Raw genomic sequence first — 13,084 nt, 5'->3', positions numbered from 1 at the left:
CGCAATTTATGTTCGAACTTTCAAGGAATCTAAGCTGTAAGAATTACACAGCAGTTACTCTTGTTTACTCAACCCTTACGTCCCTTACCGAGTCGTATATGTGTATGATATTTACTGTTATGATAGTATTGCGATTTCTTATAATCGAGAAAATAGAAAGCCGTCTAAAATAGTTGCTACATGAGGGAAACTGGATGAGGTAAAACCTAATCGAAGTGCGTGGCGGAAACGTTCGCACCGGATATCGGTAAAATATACGTCAATGTATTTCGCATCTGTATACAATCTTTTAACGCTGTTTCCTTTTCTATGCCGTAACGATTTCATGTCTCTCTTCTAAACTAAATAGTGAAAATAAAAGGATCGCCTATGACGAGTTCTTGTGCAGTTCGGTCTTTGGCAGTAAGTGCCTCTATATGTTCGAGAAGAAAAGAGGATTTGAGTGACTGGTAAAACGGGTCATCGAGGCCAACACCCTTCCACCCTCAAACAATAGCTAGTCAGATCTGGTAAAAGCGGCAGGCATTGCGTCTTATCTAGCGATTGCCAATAATGTACAGCACCGAAAGAATTAGCTTTATGTCTATCGACCCCACTAACTGTGCGAACTAGCGTCACGAGTAAAAAAGCAAACTCAACAGTAGTTGAATTATTAGGACTGCGTATTTGCCAACCAGCTTCAGCGTTCACCCGAAGCGACCACCCCTGCCGAACCTCCCAGAGTGGTACTTATACACATACACCAATGATACTATAACTGTAGCCGCGTGCCTTTGCACGTGCCCAATGCATGAGTCCGACTGCATAGGATAATAAGCAGACATTACAGACTGTTCGTAACGGTAGCATCTGTCACCGCGCTTCTCTCAGGAAGGACTTCGTTGCCAGTTTGCCTTGTCCTCATGGCCATCGTGACCGTAATGCCCAAGAGCGTTTGCTCTTTCGACTAAACCGTTGATGCTGCTTGGCATAGGCATGCATCTCTGTTGCATTTGCTGCTGCCATTGCTTTCGGTAGTGTTGGCAAAGAGTAACAGTTCATTCCGCATCTTCATGTAACTAGTTTCTCTTATCGCTGGTGTTGATGTTTCGTTTCGTTCTGCTGTTGCTGGGATCCTCGCTATACCATACCCGTCACTACACACCCTGTGTTTTCTTACCGAACTCGTTACTTGCGCCGGCTGTTACTGTTACTACGGCTGTTTATGCCGTTGCTGCCGTCGCCTCCTATTGGCTTTTCGTCCCCATGATCAGCACCAATGTCGCGTCGTCGTCATTGCCGGCATCCTCATTTTGACACTAATTCCAGCAACAGCAACGCTGGCTGTATCGGCATAATTCGTTATAACTTCGGTATAAGTATTACTATTACCAGATCGAACCGTAATAAGCTATCACCCTGGATCTTTTTCGTTAAATTGATCGCCGAAAAATTTATCATCAGAATAATCAGCAGCAGAAAAAAACCTCGCTGGTCATCACGCACCATTGCGCAAATAAAATTCGTACTGTTCTAGTAACGATTTAGTGACATGTCTACCTGAAGCGTGAGGGCAGCAGAAGAAGGCCGACTGAAACTGATAGCAAGCGATGATATCGAAACGACACTGATAACAGCTACAGCAGTAATACTATGCCACCTAAACAGAAGTCTCAATTGGCTCAATTTTATGTATAGAGCCAAAAACACTGGTCGCTAGTCATATACAGCCCAACAATATCAACGTCGATGTTAGCATTCAACAGACGTCAACAGATAATTAGACCTTAGAAGTTGACAAATGGAAAACAGAGCAGGGGAAAAACAGCAGCAATTCGATACCTGGACGACAACCTATTACTAGCCGTACGCTAGCTAGTAGGTTGCAAGAGCATCAGGACCCGAATGGGTCAGGGATTTCGAGATGCACATGAGGCTAGCAGTTCAATTTTATGTTGTGTCCTATGTAATGTTTTACACTTTACATTACGTCTTGCCTTTCAAGTGACTGTACAATGCTGTTAGGACATCAGTCCTGATTCAGTAGCAAGATAGCACCAATGCTTAAGTAAACAAGTCAACTAACAACCTTTTGTTCGATTGTGTACATCGAGTGTACGCGTACCTACGATATATGCTGATCAAATAACCGAAAAAACTATATCTACAGTGTCGTTGCTGCTCACACCTATCCGTCACCGAGACTGTCCTGTCATGTACAGCATCAGTATTAGTAAATCATAACTAATCATTTACTACACAATTAAGCAGACAAACCAATTGAATTACCGTATTAGTGTTTACGTGGCAGGACAAGACGCTACGGAAGTGGTGCACGCGCGTTGGTTCGCTGCAATGCCGAGTACCATCGAACCAATAGCTAATCATCGGTCGTCCTATTCCGCCAAAGCGACGGACACCTTGATAATCATGTATTCGCTGGCAAAATATATGATACGATATAGAGGATAAGTAAGGCTCGATATATAACGTGACGTGCAATTTGTCTTTGGCTGTTATAATACTAATAATTACACCTTCTGAATATCTTATTATATACGATGTTTATTTGCTTGCATTTTTTTTTCAGAAACGTCGAATTGTATTGGCAAGAAAGGCTCAACAAGGAAATCAAAGAGCTGAATATGGCTCGTGAAAACGAACTTGCGGACATACGGCACGAGTGCAATAAACAAGTGAAACAGCTCACTGACAAGATCAACTCGCTCCAAACGATGTGTGTTTCAATAACAAAGTTATATGGCTAAACTCTTGGCATGGCGTAAATGATGCTCATTTGTTCTGTCAGCGATTTTCGATATATCGATAGATTCTGGACCAATACACCGATGATTTATGTAAGATCTCATATATACAAAAGTAAATCCTCAATATTCTAGAAAAATAGACCCATTTGCCTGTCTTTGGTCTATTCTTTTACTACATAACCAACATAAAATTAATAAATTGAGCTCTATTTTGCTCTCTGAACTCTGCTAACACGGAAAACCCATCCCCTCAATCTCGCGCCTTATGTCTTCTTTTAGGCACTCCCTCGTGGCTAGATAAATCCAATTGCCTAGTTACTAGGTGTCCTTCTAGATTATTGGGCATCTCTTTGTAGCCTCTCCAGCTCCAACTGAACATCTCGTTAGTACGCGCAATCGCTCCCTCACGTGCGGCCCACTGAGCTGAAACATGCCCCTGCGGTTAAGGTTTGCGCTGCGTCAAATGCCGATGGGCAGTTTCTGGCTCCCGGCCTTCTACCTTTACATTCTCTGGCCAGTACAAGACTTACCGTTGTGAATGTTATCTGTCGCCGCCATGGCTACCATTGTGAACCGACGAAAGAAGCAATTTTCCATGCATCTATATTTACTTAAGGCAAAGGTGTCTAAATGACGGCGGTTTTGGTTACCCAACGCAGTCGTTCCCGTTCTATATTTAGCAGTTGCCTGACTGTCTGTGTTTGGTGGAACGGTTATTAGCGAACTTACGCGATCCAATTCGAACCCACTGGAATAACCAATGCGAGAGTGTAGCCACGTTAAGCGGCACCATGGTACAACGGTATCATATTCAGTGATACATAGATCGAACGCGATAGACATCGAATACGCTGTGGCTTTTTCTGCCCTTGATGAGAAACTATTGTTGCCGTAGTTTTTTTGCGGCAACGGCACTAAATCGAGCGTAATAGATAGAGGATTGCTAAGGGTTTCAAGTTGAGTGGTGGCGATTACATTACCTATTATAGTGCCAACCTGGACCGCTGGCGCCGCCATTGCACTGATTATGACCATATCTATCTTTTATTTGACCTCTGGCCCCCGTAACAGTTGGTGTTGGTTGGAAACCCCATCATGGCGCCATCGACTGGGCCTGGTACACACAAAACGAGGCTTGGCTACATCATTAGTACGTGCCAACTGGCTCTGCTGGACCCCGATCATTTCGCTGTTCTAAAGCCAATGCAATAGCATCGGTGAACGACAGCAACGATAGCTGCGTCTAGGATTTAACAGTTACGTGCGCGCGTGCGTTTCCGTATGTGCATCTTATGAACAAACAATGCTCGTGACTGTTTGGGGACAGTGAGAAATGACGTTAGTTAGGCAGGCTTTTGTACCAGTTCGAAAAATGCTGTAGAGAAACCGAATGTGAGCCGGTTCTCACTCAGGTCGTGAAGTACTATTCGGTCAAGCATTTAAACGAGTCTCCTATTGTACTGTTGAGCTACCACCGCCGCCAAATTCTAGTTCAGCTTAACGCTAGCGCATTAATAATAGTTAATTTGCGCTTGCTCGCGCATTTCGTGCTCGTCATCATTACCCGTCTTATTACAGAATGAAGTTAACCGGCCAGGATCAGCCACTTGTTACGCCGATTGTTGAGGAGCCTTCATCCGGCGAAGAGGATCTCGAGGCGACTGATGAGGACGTTGAGTCGTTTGAAGAAGTCGATGGTGATGCTGACGACACCGAAGACGATGAAGCCAATGGCGACGGCGATGAAGAGGGGGAGGTGGAGATCGAGGAAATCATCGAGGAGATCATCGAGCTCAGCCCCTGCGCTCAGCGCGTTACCGCGCTCCGCCATAACCCACTAATTGTAAGCGCAAATAGATAAATAATATTATACTTTCCACCTACCATATGACAGTACACAATGTATTGAGTATAGTGTAGGTACAACTGAAGTAAAACAAGACAAGAGCTAAAACGACGTTGGTTAAGACGCGTGCAAGTATCGACAACCTGTATACAACGGAAAACAATACCAATGAGCTGGAACTCGATTTGCCTGAGATCCGCGCTTATATTTAAGCGATTCAATGTAATGAGTTAAGAGGGATACAGCTTAGATCTATTTGGACAGCCCGTCGATTTGAGCCTGAGCTGCCACGTCGAATATGCGAAACCGATAATATATGCAATAGAGTCCATAATGTGTTGAACACATTTTACCATTGTATTCATAGTTGTTTTTAGATATCCTTGGTTCCTCGTTAAATGAAATAGAAGAACGGTAATCCATTATAGATTGGAAATGCTGAACCCTAAAAGGCAAACGTCAATATCCGCATATTAACGACGCCGCTACGGTGATAAAATGGCCCGACATGATAACATGTTGCTATCTGAATGCACACGTAATTTTAAATGGCTTCACATGCACACTTTTAATGTTAACCACCAGTTGACTATTTACCTTTCTATAGGAAATGTAGTCATTTTCCTCGCAGATCCAGCAAATTTCACCGACGAATTTTCGTGTTATGGCACGCCGGTCACCGGCCGGACCACAGACTATCGAGTATTCTCCTCATGCATATTAAGACCAATTACAGTATATGCTTATCTCCCCATGCACGGAAAGACCACGTATCAGCGTATGAATCAAATGGACTTCCATATTAAGATACACCTATCACACCTTACAGCTAAGACGGCTCGAACGTAACAAAGCATCGCATCGCTCCGTGTTGTGCAGCGTTTGGCAGTGTACGGTTACCTTATTGCAGACCGGCCTCTGTGCTCAGCTAAAGATTGACCCGGGTTCACAGTACGCGTAACGCCTTTACAAAGCATTTATAACAATGTTTTTGCTCGCGTCATTTTTTCGTTTTTCCTTATGTGTCTCGTTAAACGAACTTCGCTTTTTTTGAAAGCGAACCAACGCAAATGATCTGAAGCAGCTATCGAGATATGTCGTCGGCGTTGCCGGTAACGTCCATAGTGGTAATGGTTGGCTAGAAATGAACTAAGACTGATTCCTCGCAGTCGGTTAGGTCGTGTGACAGCAGCGAGAAGAACCCGTTGATTATGGCCAGAGCTGTCTGGGGACTGCTCATCTCTGTGTATGTCGGCCTATTCATTAATGTTCATATTCCGCAGCGGAGGACAACATGCGACTCTCGATGGTGGCCGCTGCGTTGCGTAAAGCCGAATCATAGATATGCTTCACGCAGACGTTCAATTGGCCTTTCCGCATGCGCATGCGGTGTCCGTAGATCTGTGCAACGTGCAAAAGCAGTCTTTTATCCCTCTGGACATGGATGTCAGTATCGTTGCATCGTTTATTTTTCAACAGTCATCGAAGTCGACGCTGTCAGCTGGGAATTACTTCACAAGCTCGATGCGCTCGAGCTGCCGCGTTAGCTGTTCTTCGCGTGCTATTAACTAGTATTTTCGTCGACAGTACCGTTCTTCCATCGCTACCAGTTAATTACGGTAGCTGTCCAAATATTTCTGCCATAATTTCATTCTATTTTAACTCTAGCAGGAAAACGGCTCTCGGCTACAAACCAAATTCGCTCTTTGGGCGAACTTTAATAAGCTATTGTTACTACATGTATGGTGTAGCTATCTTACGAACACGGAGTGCCACGTCAGATCTAACAATCGGCAAAAATAGCACCTGATCTGCCTGGTACACTCTGCACGTGTGCCAAATATCTAGTTCAGCTTGGCGGAATATACAATGAGCAAATATCTGCGCTCCGATTCTGCGTTCGTGGACGTTTGTGTTCCGGTTTGTTGCTTGCAACTCGCAACATTACCAGTCTATCATAAGGATCAGTCTTCGGCCTGATCGCATTCAGTGGCAGTACAGCTCCCGCCGAACCTATTAGGCATGCGTCTCTTCAGCGACCTAACACCGTGCAACTGGGTCATGCGTTATCAATTCTTTCATATTAGATATGCGTATAAAGACATGTATATAAATATATGCCAGCATTCGTCCGGCCATGATGGTTAACCAGTCCATTAGTTACACGTCTATGAGTGGCCACTTGAACGTTGTGCCTATCCAGCTGATGGCAGAATAAACATCTCCAAGTGCGGTTCAACCCCATGGATACAGCATATTCCTATAATACGGCGGTAATATCGTTTAGATTCGCATAGGATATACTGGAGCGGCATATATTATCACATCGGTAGGTCGATGACTGACCCACGGAAGAAATATAGCTTCTCCAGCGCCTCGGCCCTTCGCCATGTTGTAGTATGGTATATCAGCATGCAAACGTGCTCAGAGTTAACGCCTCCCTGACATCAGATAATCGCACGCTGTTCTTCGAGTTGCTCGTGGCGCTTGCGCTAGGCATACGACGACAAATACAGCCAGGGGTAAACGAAGCTATAATGTTGCTACTGTTGGTGTATTTACGAAAATGATCGTTACGGTGTCTGACACCACGACACTCGGCGACTGCAGCCGCCGGCCAAGTACACCGGCCCTACTCGTTGTGTCCTGCGCGATCACTTAACGAGCAACGTCAATAGCGATTAACACGCTATGAGACGAGAAATTACCCGTCAACAGCAGCAGCAGCTGCAACGGCGGCGGTGGCGGTGGCGCTCGTATCGCCCTGCCATGCCGTGCGACGAATACGAGATGACACCATTGTCCTTAGCTATAACCCATTGTTAGCTATATTATCTGCACGCTTCTCGGCATCATATGTCTTCATCATGATCTTCTCAGTCAGCTCCTAAATGCTATCCAAGTCCTATGTATTGTTGCTGATGTTATTAAAGCTATTGCCATCACGAGCGTCATTTACCGATGCTGTCGTAGCGGTACGTACGGCCGTAGGTGCTGAGTATTCTGCAGACTACTGCAGTTGTTGTCGTCATCGTTATTGTTCAGAAATGACGGCCACAGAGCGTCCTTGTTCCGCTGCGGTATCGCCCGGCAATTATTGTTGCTATCGCCGCTGTAACAGTTAGTATCTCTCGGACTCAATTTTGTTCGACGACGATAGCGTTCGTCGTTTGAGTCCTAAGTCATTTAATGTTGTCAGAGTTGTCGTTATCAGCTATCGTCGTAGATTACCAGCAGTAATCGCCGTCGCATAGTGTGCCATTGGGGTTACTGTGTAGCCGTTCAGCCCGTATGCCACAGCTGGTGCAGCAGCAGGTCATAATCTTTATTCCTCGGAGCAGCTAGCATTCATAAGTAAGAGCTATTTCTGCTTGACTCCGACTTACTCGTTGTTATTGTCGTCTGCGTTGTCGTCATCGTGGTTGTTCTTGTTTCTTTTTTGTCTTTGTCGTTAGCGCCACTTACCGTTACCGAACAACAACAACGGATGCTCGGCAAACGAATCTCGTTGACGGGCTATTGTGACTGTTGCCGACGCTGCTGCGGTCGCCATAGCAGCGACAGCGTCAGCGACAAGTTTAGCTGACAGCAGTAGTGATGGTGCAAAACTTTTCTTTGTCTTCGCCGCAGGCTCGAGACGATGGCCATTACTTTTCGTTGCCACCAATACTCATTACAACGACTTCATGTACACAGGCATAGAAACGCGGGAACCGTCAAGAGAAACAGCCTGTGACTAATACACAGACGTACAATAGCTTTTCTCAGGCACAGAATATCATAGACACACGCGCACACACACACAAACACGTAGACTTTTTCTCATCTGCCGGGATTCTCGCTCTTTGTGGCCGTCTGTCGGTCGGCTTACGCCGCGGCAGCTGCTGTGACCGTGGTTTAGATTCCGACTGACTTTCGCACCAAGCGATCGTGGAAGTTTTTCATGGTGAATCAGCTGCCGTGGTGGTTGCCATCAGCTGTGGACAGAAGTGTGAGGCGTACAGCGATAAGAAACAAGAGGAAATACGTTTTGGGACCTGTACCTACCTCGCTATCCTATACCCATCAGATGGCAAGCCCCCAGCCAACAGCCGCCGAAAAAAGCAACGGCTGCTGTCTGGCCATATGCCGCCACACGTTTAGCTAACACGTCTATGAATACGACACGTTTTTTCACGCTCCTTGCGGTTACTTCAGACGCAACTCAGGAAGCTTGATTCCTATTTTTATCGGGGGCTTCAGTTAGGGTTAGATTCGGCAATTTCATTGAAATATCTAGTGAATTTTATTGACCTTTGATTATAGTTTGATACATTAACTTATAGCCTGGAATCTGTTCTCAAATGATGACCCAGCTGTGTGATCAAATAATTTAATAATGGGAAACACGTTAAGTTTCCGATGAAAAAGAAAAGCGTCATTTAAATACATATATATTCCCTTACATAAAACTTGTCAGCAGCGGAACATGGCTATGAATCATTAGTAAAGCTAAGTAACACGCTCTATAACCTTAACGAGCTAACCGCAACCATATTTGGTTAGAAAAAGGTCATTTAAGCTTAGCGTGTGTCTTAGAACTCGACTTTCTTTTGTAGAATGTCTGCTTCTTGAAACATTGTTTGCAGTCTTTTAGATCCTGCTAACACCTCTTGCCTATATATGTATCACGAACTATTTTGGTCGGTCGCCATTGAGAAGCAACTGCCCAAGCCCATTACAACGAAGTTAATTGGTCAGCGCGTCGTGATTGCATCGTTGTATCAAGAGCTCAGTCAATGAACGATTTCCTTGTACGTGCCATCGCGTATCTCTACACGCTTATGTCGGCAGATAACTCTGTCGATCATCCACTTCCTTATTTTGTATTTCCCACAAAACACAGCAGGTCACATAAAAACGAATAACGCTGACTCAACGTGTGTGTGCTCACGTTTTCATTCTCGATAGTGGCGCCGTCGAGTTTAACCTAGATGCCACTCAACGTATAACCGCCATAGTGTGACCATTAGATGCGGCCGTGAACAAGATAACTTGACCTCGAACGAGGGAGGCAAGTGGAACAAAAGGAAAAGCTGTCCAAATTGGTTCGAAACATTTGTTGAGATACCTCAGATAGTCGCTTCTCATGCCGTAGAAAGGTTTGGTGGGAGGGCTTCTAGATTGGAAACAACGATGGGTTCCGTGGTAACATAGTTTTTTTCCGAGTCACAAGGAAAACCGCCCGTATGGTACACGTTAACACACCGAATTGGGAAGAGTACGTGCGTGAGGATGTAATTGTCGCAAAAAAAGAACAAAGTCCGCTCTATCATAGAGACTTTGTACTGATTCAAGTTGTTTCTGCTTGCCTGAAGCGGACACGCATTCTGCAGGATGTTTACTGTTGACATACGTTGCCAAGTGGCTGGCATAATCTCGGCTTTTCGAGTGCTTTCCTCTACTTACCTTTCATATTCATGTATCTGTTTGTACCGCTGACGCAATTGTTGTTGACGATTTAAAGTGTAGGAATATTTTACTAGAAATAACGCTGATTAGGCCCTTCTTTATGACTATCCATAGGGTAAGATGAATAGCGGTCGTATATTATTAGGAATGATTACAGGTTTCGGATGCCTCCAGGTGGTGTGTGTATGTCTGTGCACGTATGCTTGCGCGTGTGACCTGGTGAGGGTTATTTTTGAAAGCAAGCCTGTTTTATCCACTACGAAAAACTTTACCCGTTTACTCATTATGTCGTTATTCTACACTTGGACGGCCAGGACTAAAGTTCAGTGTAGTTCCTTCCTTTTCGACACGAACCACTCAATCAATGAGGTGCGTTTATTTACCTGGGATGGCAAAAAGCCATTGCCACGATGACGGATGCTTCCTGCGAGAGTGAGCGCGTTCGCCTCGCGCGAACCGCTGAGAAACGCCATCCTCCATTAAGGCCAGATTTAACCAAGCTCCCGTAAGCTACACAGCAAACCTATCTTACAATAACGTACAGATCTCGTACACACGCCGCCAAGATGATTATCACGGTTCTGCGTTCCAGCGTAAGAGTTTGCTTAGTCGTACAGATTCGTATATATACAGTATCGTCTTCGTCTAATTTCGTTAACGAACAACTATAATTCTATTCGGCTCACTAATTTGTTTCACTGTAGATTGCTGTGTTGGTGCCATCGACGAGACGTTCCGTGGACTATTTCATTTGGTGCAAATATCTCTGAAAGTGAAGATTTTAGGTGTTTCCTTACTTAACCTGCATCAATGTTCTGCTTGACATTCTGTACCCTCCTTTCAGTTAAGCCCGTCGAGCAGTTTAGAAGGCGGTGGCGGCAGTGGACAGGTAGTCTTCCCGAGGTCCCTACTCAAGAAGTCCTCTTCAACGGGTGATTGTCCATCGGACGTTCGAGGCCCGCGTGGATCGAAACGGGTGTCCTTTGCCGAAGACCGGGGAGACCTTCCAATGCTTCTGCGCTATAATCCTGATGTCTCATGTATGGACATCCTACGACCCTTAGAGGAACAGTTTATTTCAAAGGTAATAGTTCTTGCATATTACGTTCAGATGAAAAATACACCCCTTGTACCGCGCAATGCTCAAACAACGACTGTATCGTGTTCGGGGGGCCTTTCTATCAGAAATGACGTAGAAGATAAAATTAGCAAACCATTACTCGTATCTATTTGGAAAATTTAATGTTCATGTAAGGATAATATTTTTAAAAATTGTAAATTCTCAGCTTCATCTTGCTCGACCAGGTTCGATCGTCTACATTCGCCAAGCATGTGCCCTTTATCAAAGGCGGGACTAGATTAATTTTCGTTTGTAGTTGTCATATAACATAGCGCCTATGTTCTATGTAGAACAGACGACACACCTAGTAATGTTAGGCTTTCATTTCGTACAACAGACTTACGGACCGACCCTCGGTTTTTCTTGCAGTCTCGATTCAAGCGATACAGTATAGCATACAAGCGTTTAATCACTACGATCTGGCAGTATTCAAAGTTCTTTTGTTGCCTTTAGGCAAGGGATTATTCGCACACGTGCCTGGCACTGATTTTAGACGTATGTCCTATAAATATGCTAAATATATCAACCGGGTTCAGATTTAACATGGGCTACCGAACTAGCGATAATCATGGGCTAAATAATAGCACATGAGTATCAACGCAGCTGATAGCATGATAAATGATGACCATGTATTTAGAAGTCTGTATAATACGTGCACTTGTTGCACACCTGTATATGTGCGTGTGTCGCTTTTGGTGTTTGCCAAACCGAAAACACTCACGAGGATTCTATTCAGAAAATAAATAGCCAATTACAGCAGAGAAGTAAGGGCAACGAATAAGTGATAAAATAATAATGAAAAAACGAATTCGGTCAAGGCCACACGGTCATCCTTTTTGCCAATTTTACCAAAATGCTGACGGACTTGCTCCACACCTCCTCTCGCATCACCCGCCGCCGGTGTAGTTGATGCTGCTGACGCAAGCAATTTTGACGCGCATTATTGAGGCATGTACCGTGTATGAACCTGTGGCATATCTGATTGCCATTGACGTCAATGCTGAAAATATCCCATCTCACATAAAACAGGGATATGATAGTAATCGTTTGATATATATCTCCCTCTGTGACCCCTACCATGCGTCCCGCTTAGCGTTACCACTCCAAAAGCGAAGCTGAAAAGTGAGCATGTTTCTCTAGAGTCTAATTCCGCTGAAATCTTCTTTGTTAATTTGTTACGCTTACCTATTTTTGTCGTTCAACCCTTCAAAATCGATCATCAAAGAGCCAAACGGGTGGAAATAAACATGACGCATTAAGTGAAATCTGCTTAAGGCTGACGGTTTTTCCATCAGAGGATTCAATTATGACCGGTTTACCAGCTGCTGGCTGACCAGTCGACGAATAGACGTCGAACTGTCGCCTCGCCCGTAATCGTAACGCTAAAGCTATCCATGTAGAAAACAGCGACTGGAGTATGTAGCGAAACGCAAAGATCACTTCTTCAACGACTGGAATACCCGTCGACCTATTTATCTCAATTGAACCACGATTTAGTTCGTAGGCAATCGAAGTTCTCTGCGATTTTAATGACGTGAAGCGTAACGCTTCAGCCATAATCGGTTACCATCACCACCAACCAGGTGATGATGTTTTGTGTGTGAAAATAATTCCTTGACTGAAGATTGTGGTTGGCTAGGGACTAAGGACAGGGCAAATAAAAGGAGGGCATTATACGAGTTTCGAATTGCGAGGTAAACTGAACAAACTTAGTAAATCTTTTCATGTTATAGCATTATTTATGCAGTGACTGTGGACGAACCGTGGTCTGGCTGTGATCCATTTAACGCGTACCAATAAAAAAGATCAGGACAAATCACCGTTCGGATTAAATTGTTTAGGAAAATTTCCGATTTAATCAGAATCGAATGCATCAGGTAGTGAGGGAACAGTTTTTCAGTAACAAGGATTGCATAAAGA

The 13,084-nt window shown here is 44.5% G+C and overlaps 1 protein-coding gene across 5 annotated transcripts in view; it reads left to right on the top strand.

The window, feature by feature from the left end:
* The window catches only part of LOC111264588 (uncharacterized), a 76,030-nt gene that overhangs the window by 61,637 nt on the left and 1,309 nt on the right, over positions 1 to 13,084 (top strand). For all 5 annotated transcript variants that reach the window (XM_086970126.1, XM_022840644.2, XM_086970128.1 and 2 more), the window contains 3 exons: positions 2,570 to 2,716; positions 4,326 to 4,590; positions 10,889 to 11,128. In XM_086970126.1, coding sequence (XP_086826252.1) covers positions 2,570 to 2,716; positions 4,326 to 4,590; positions 10,889 to 11,128 — 652 coding nt within the window. The remainder of the gene's footprint in view (positions 1 to 2,569; positions 2,717 to 4,325; positions 4,591 to 10,888; positions 11,129 to 13,084) is intronic.

This window comes from Varroa jacobsoni, unplaced genomic scaffold, assembly GCF_002532875.2.
Source record: "Varroa jacobsoni isolate VJ856 unplaced genomic scaffold, vjacob_1.0 scaffold_878, whole genome shotgun sequence".
Classification (NCBI taxonomy): domain Eukaryota; kingdom Metazoa; phylum Arthropoda; class Arachnida; order Mesostigmata; family Varroidae; genus Varroa; species Varroa jacobsoni.
The sequence above is the reverse complement of the archived record's forward strand: the minus strand, read 5'-3'. Positions and strand labels throughout refer to the sequence as shown.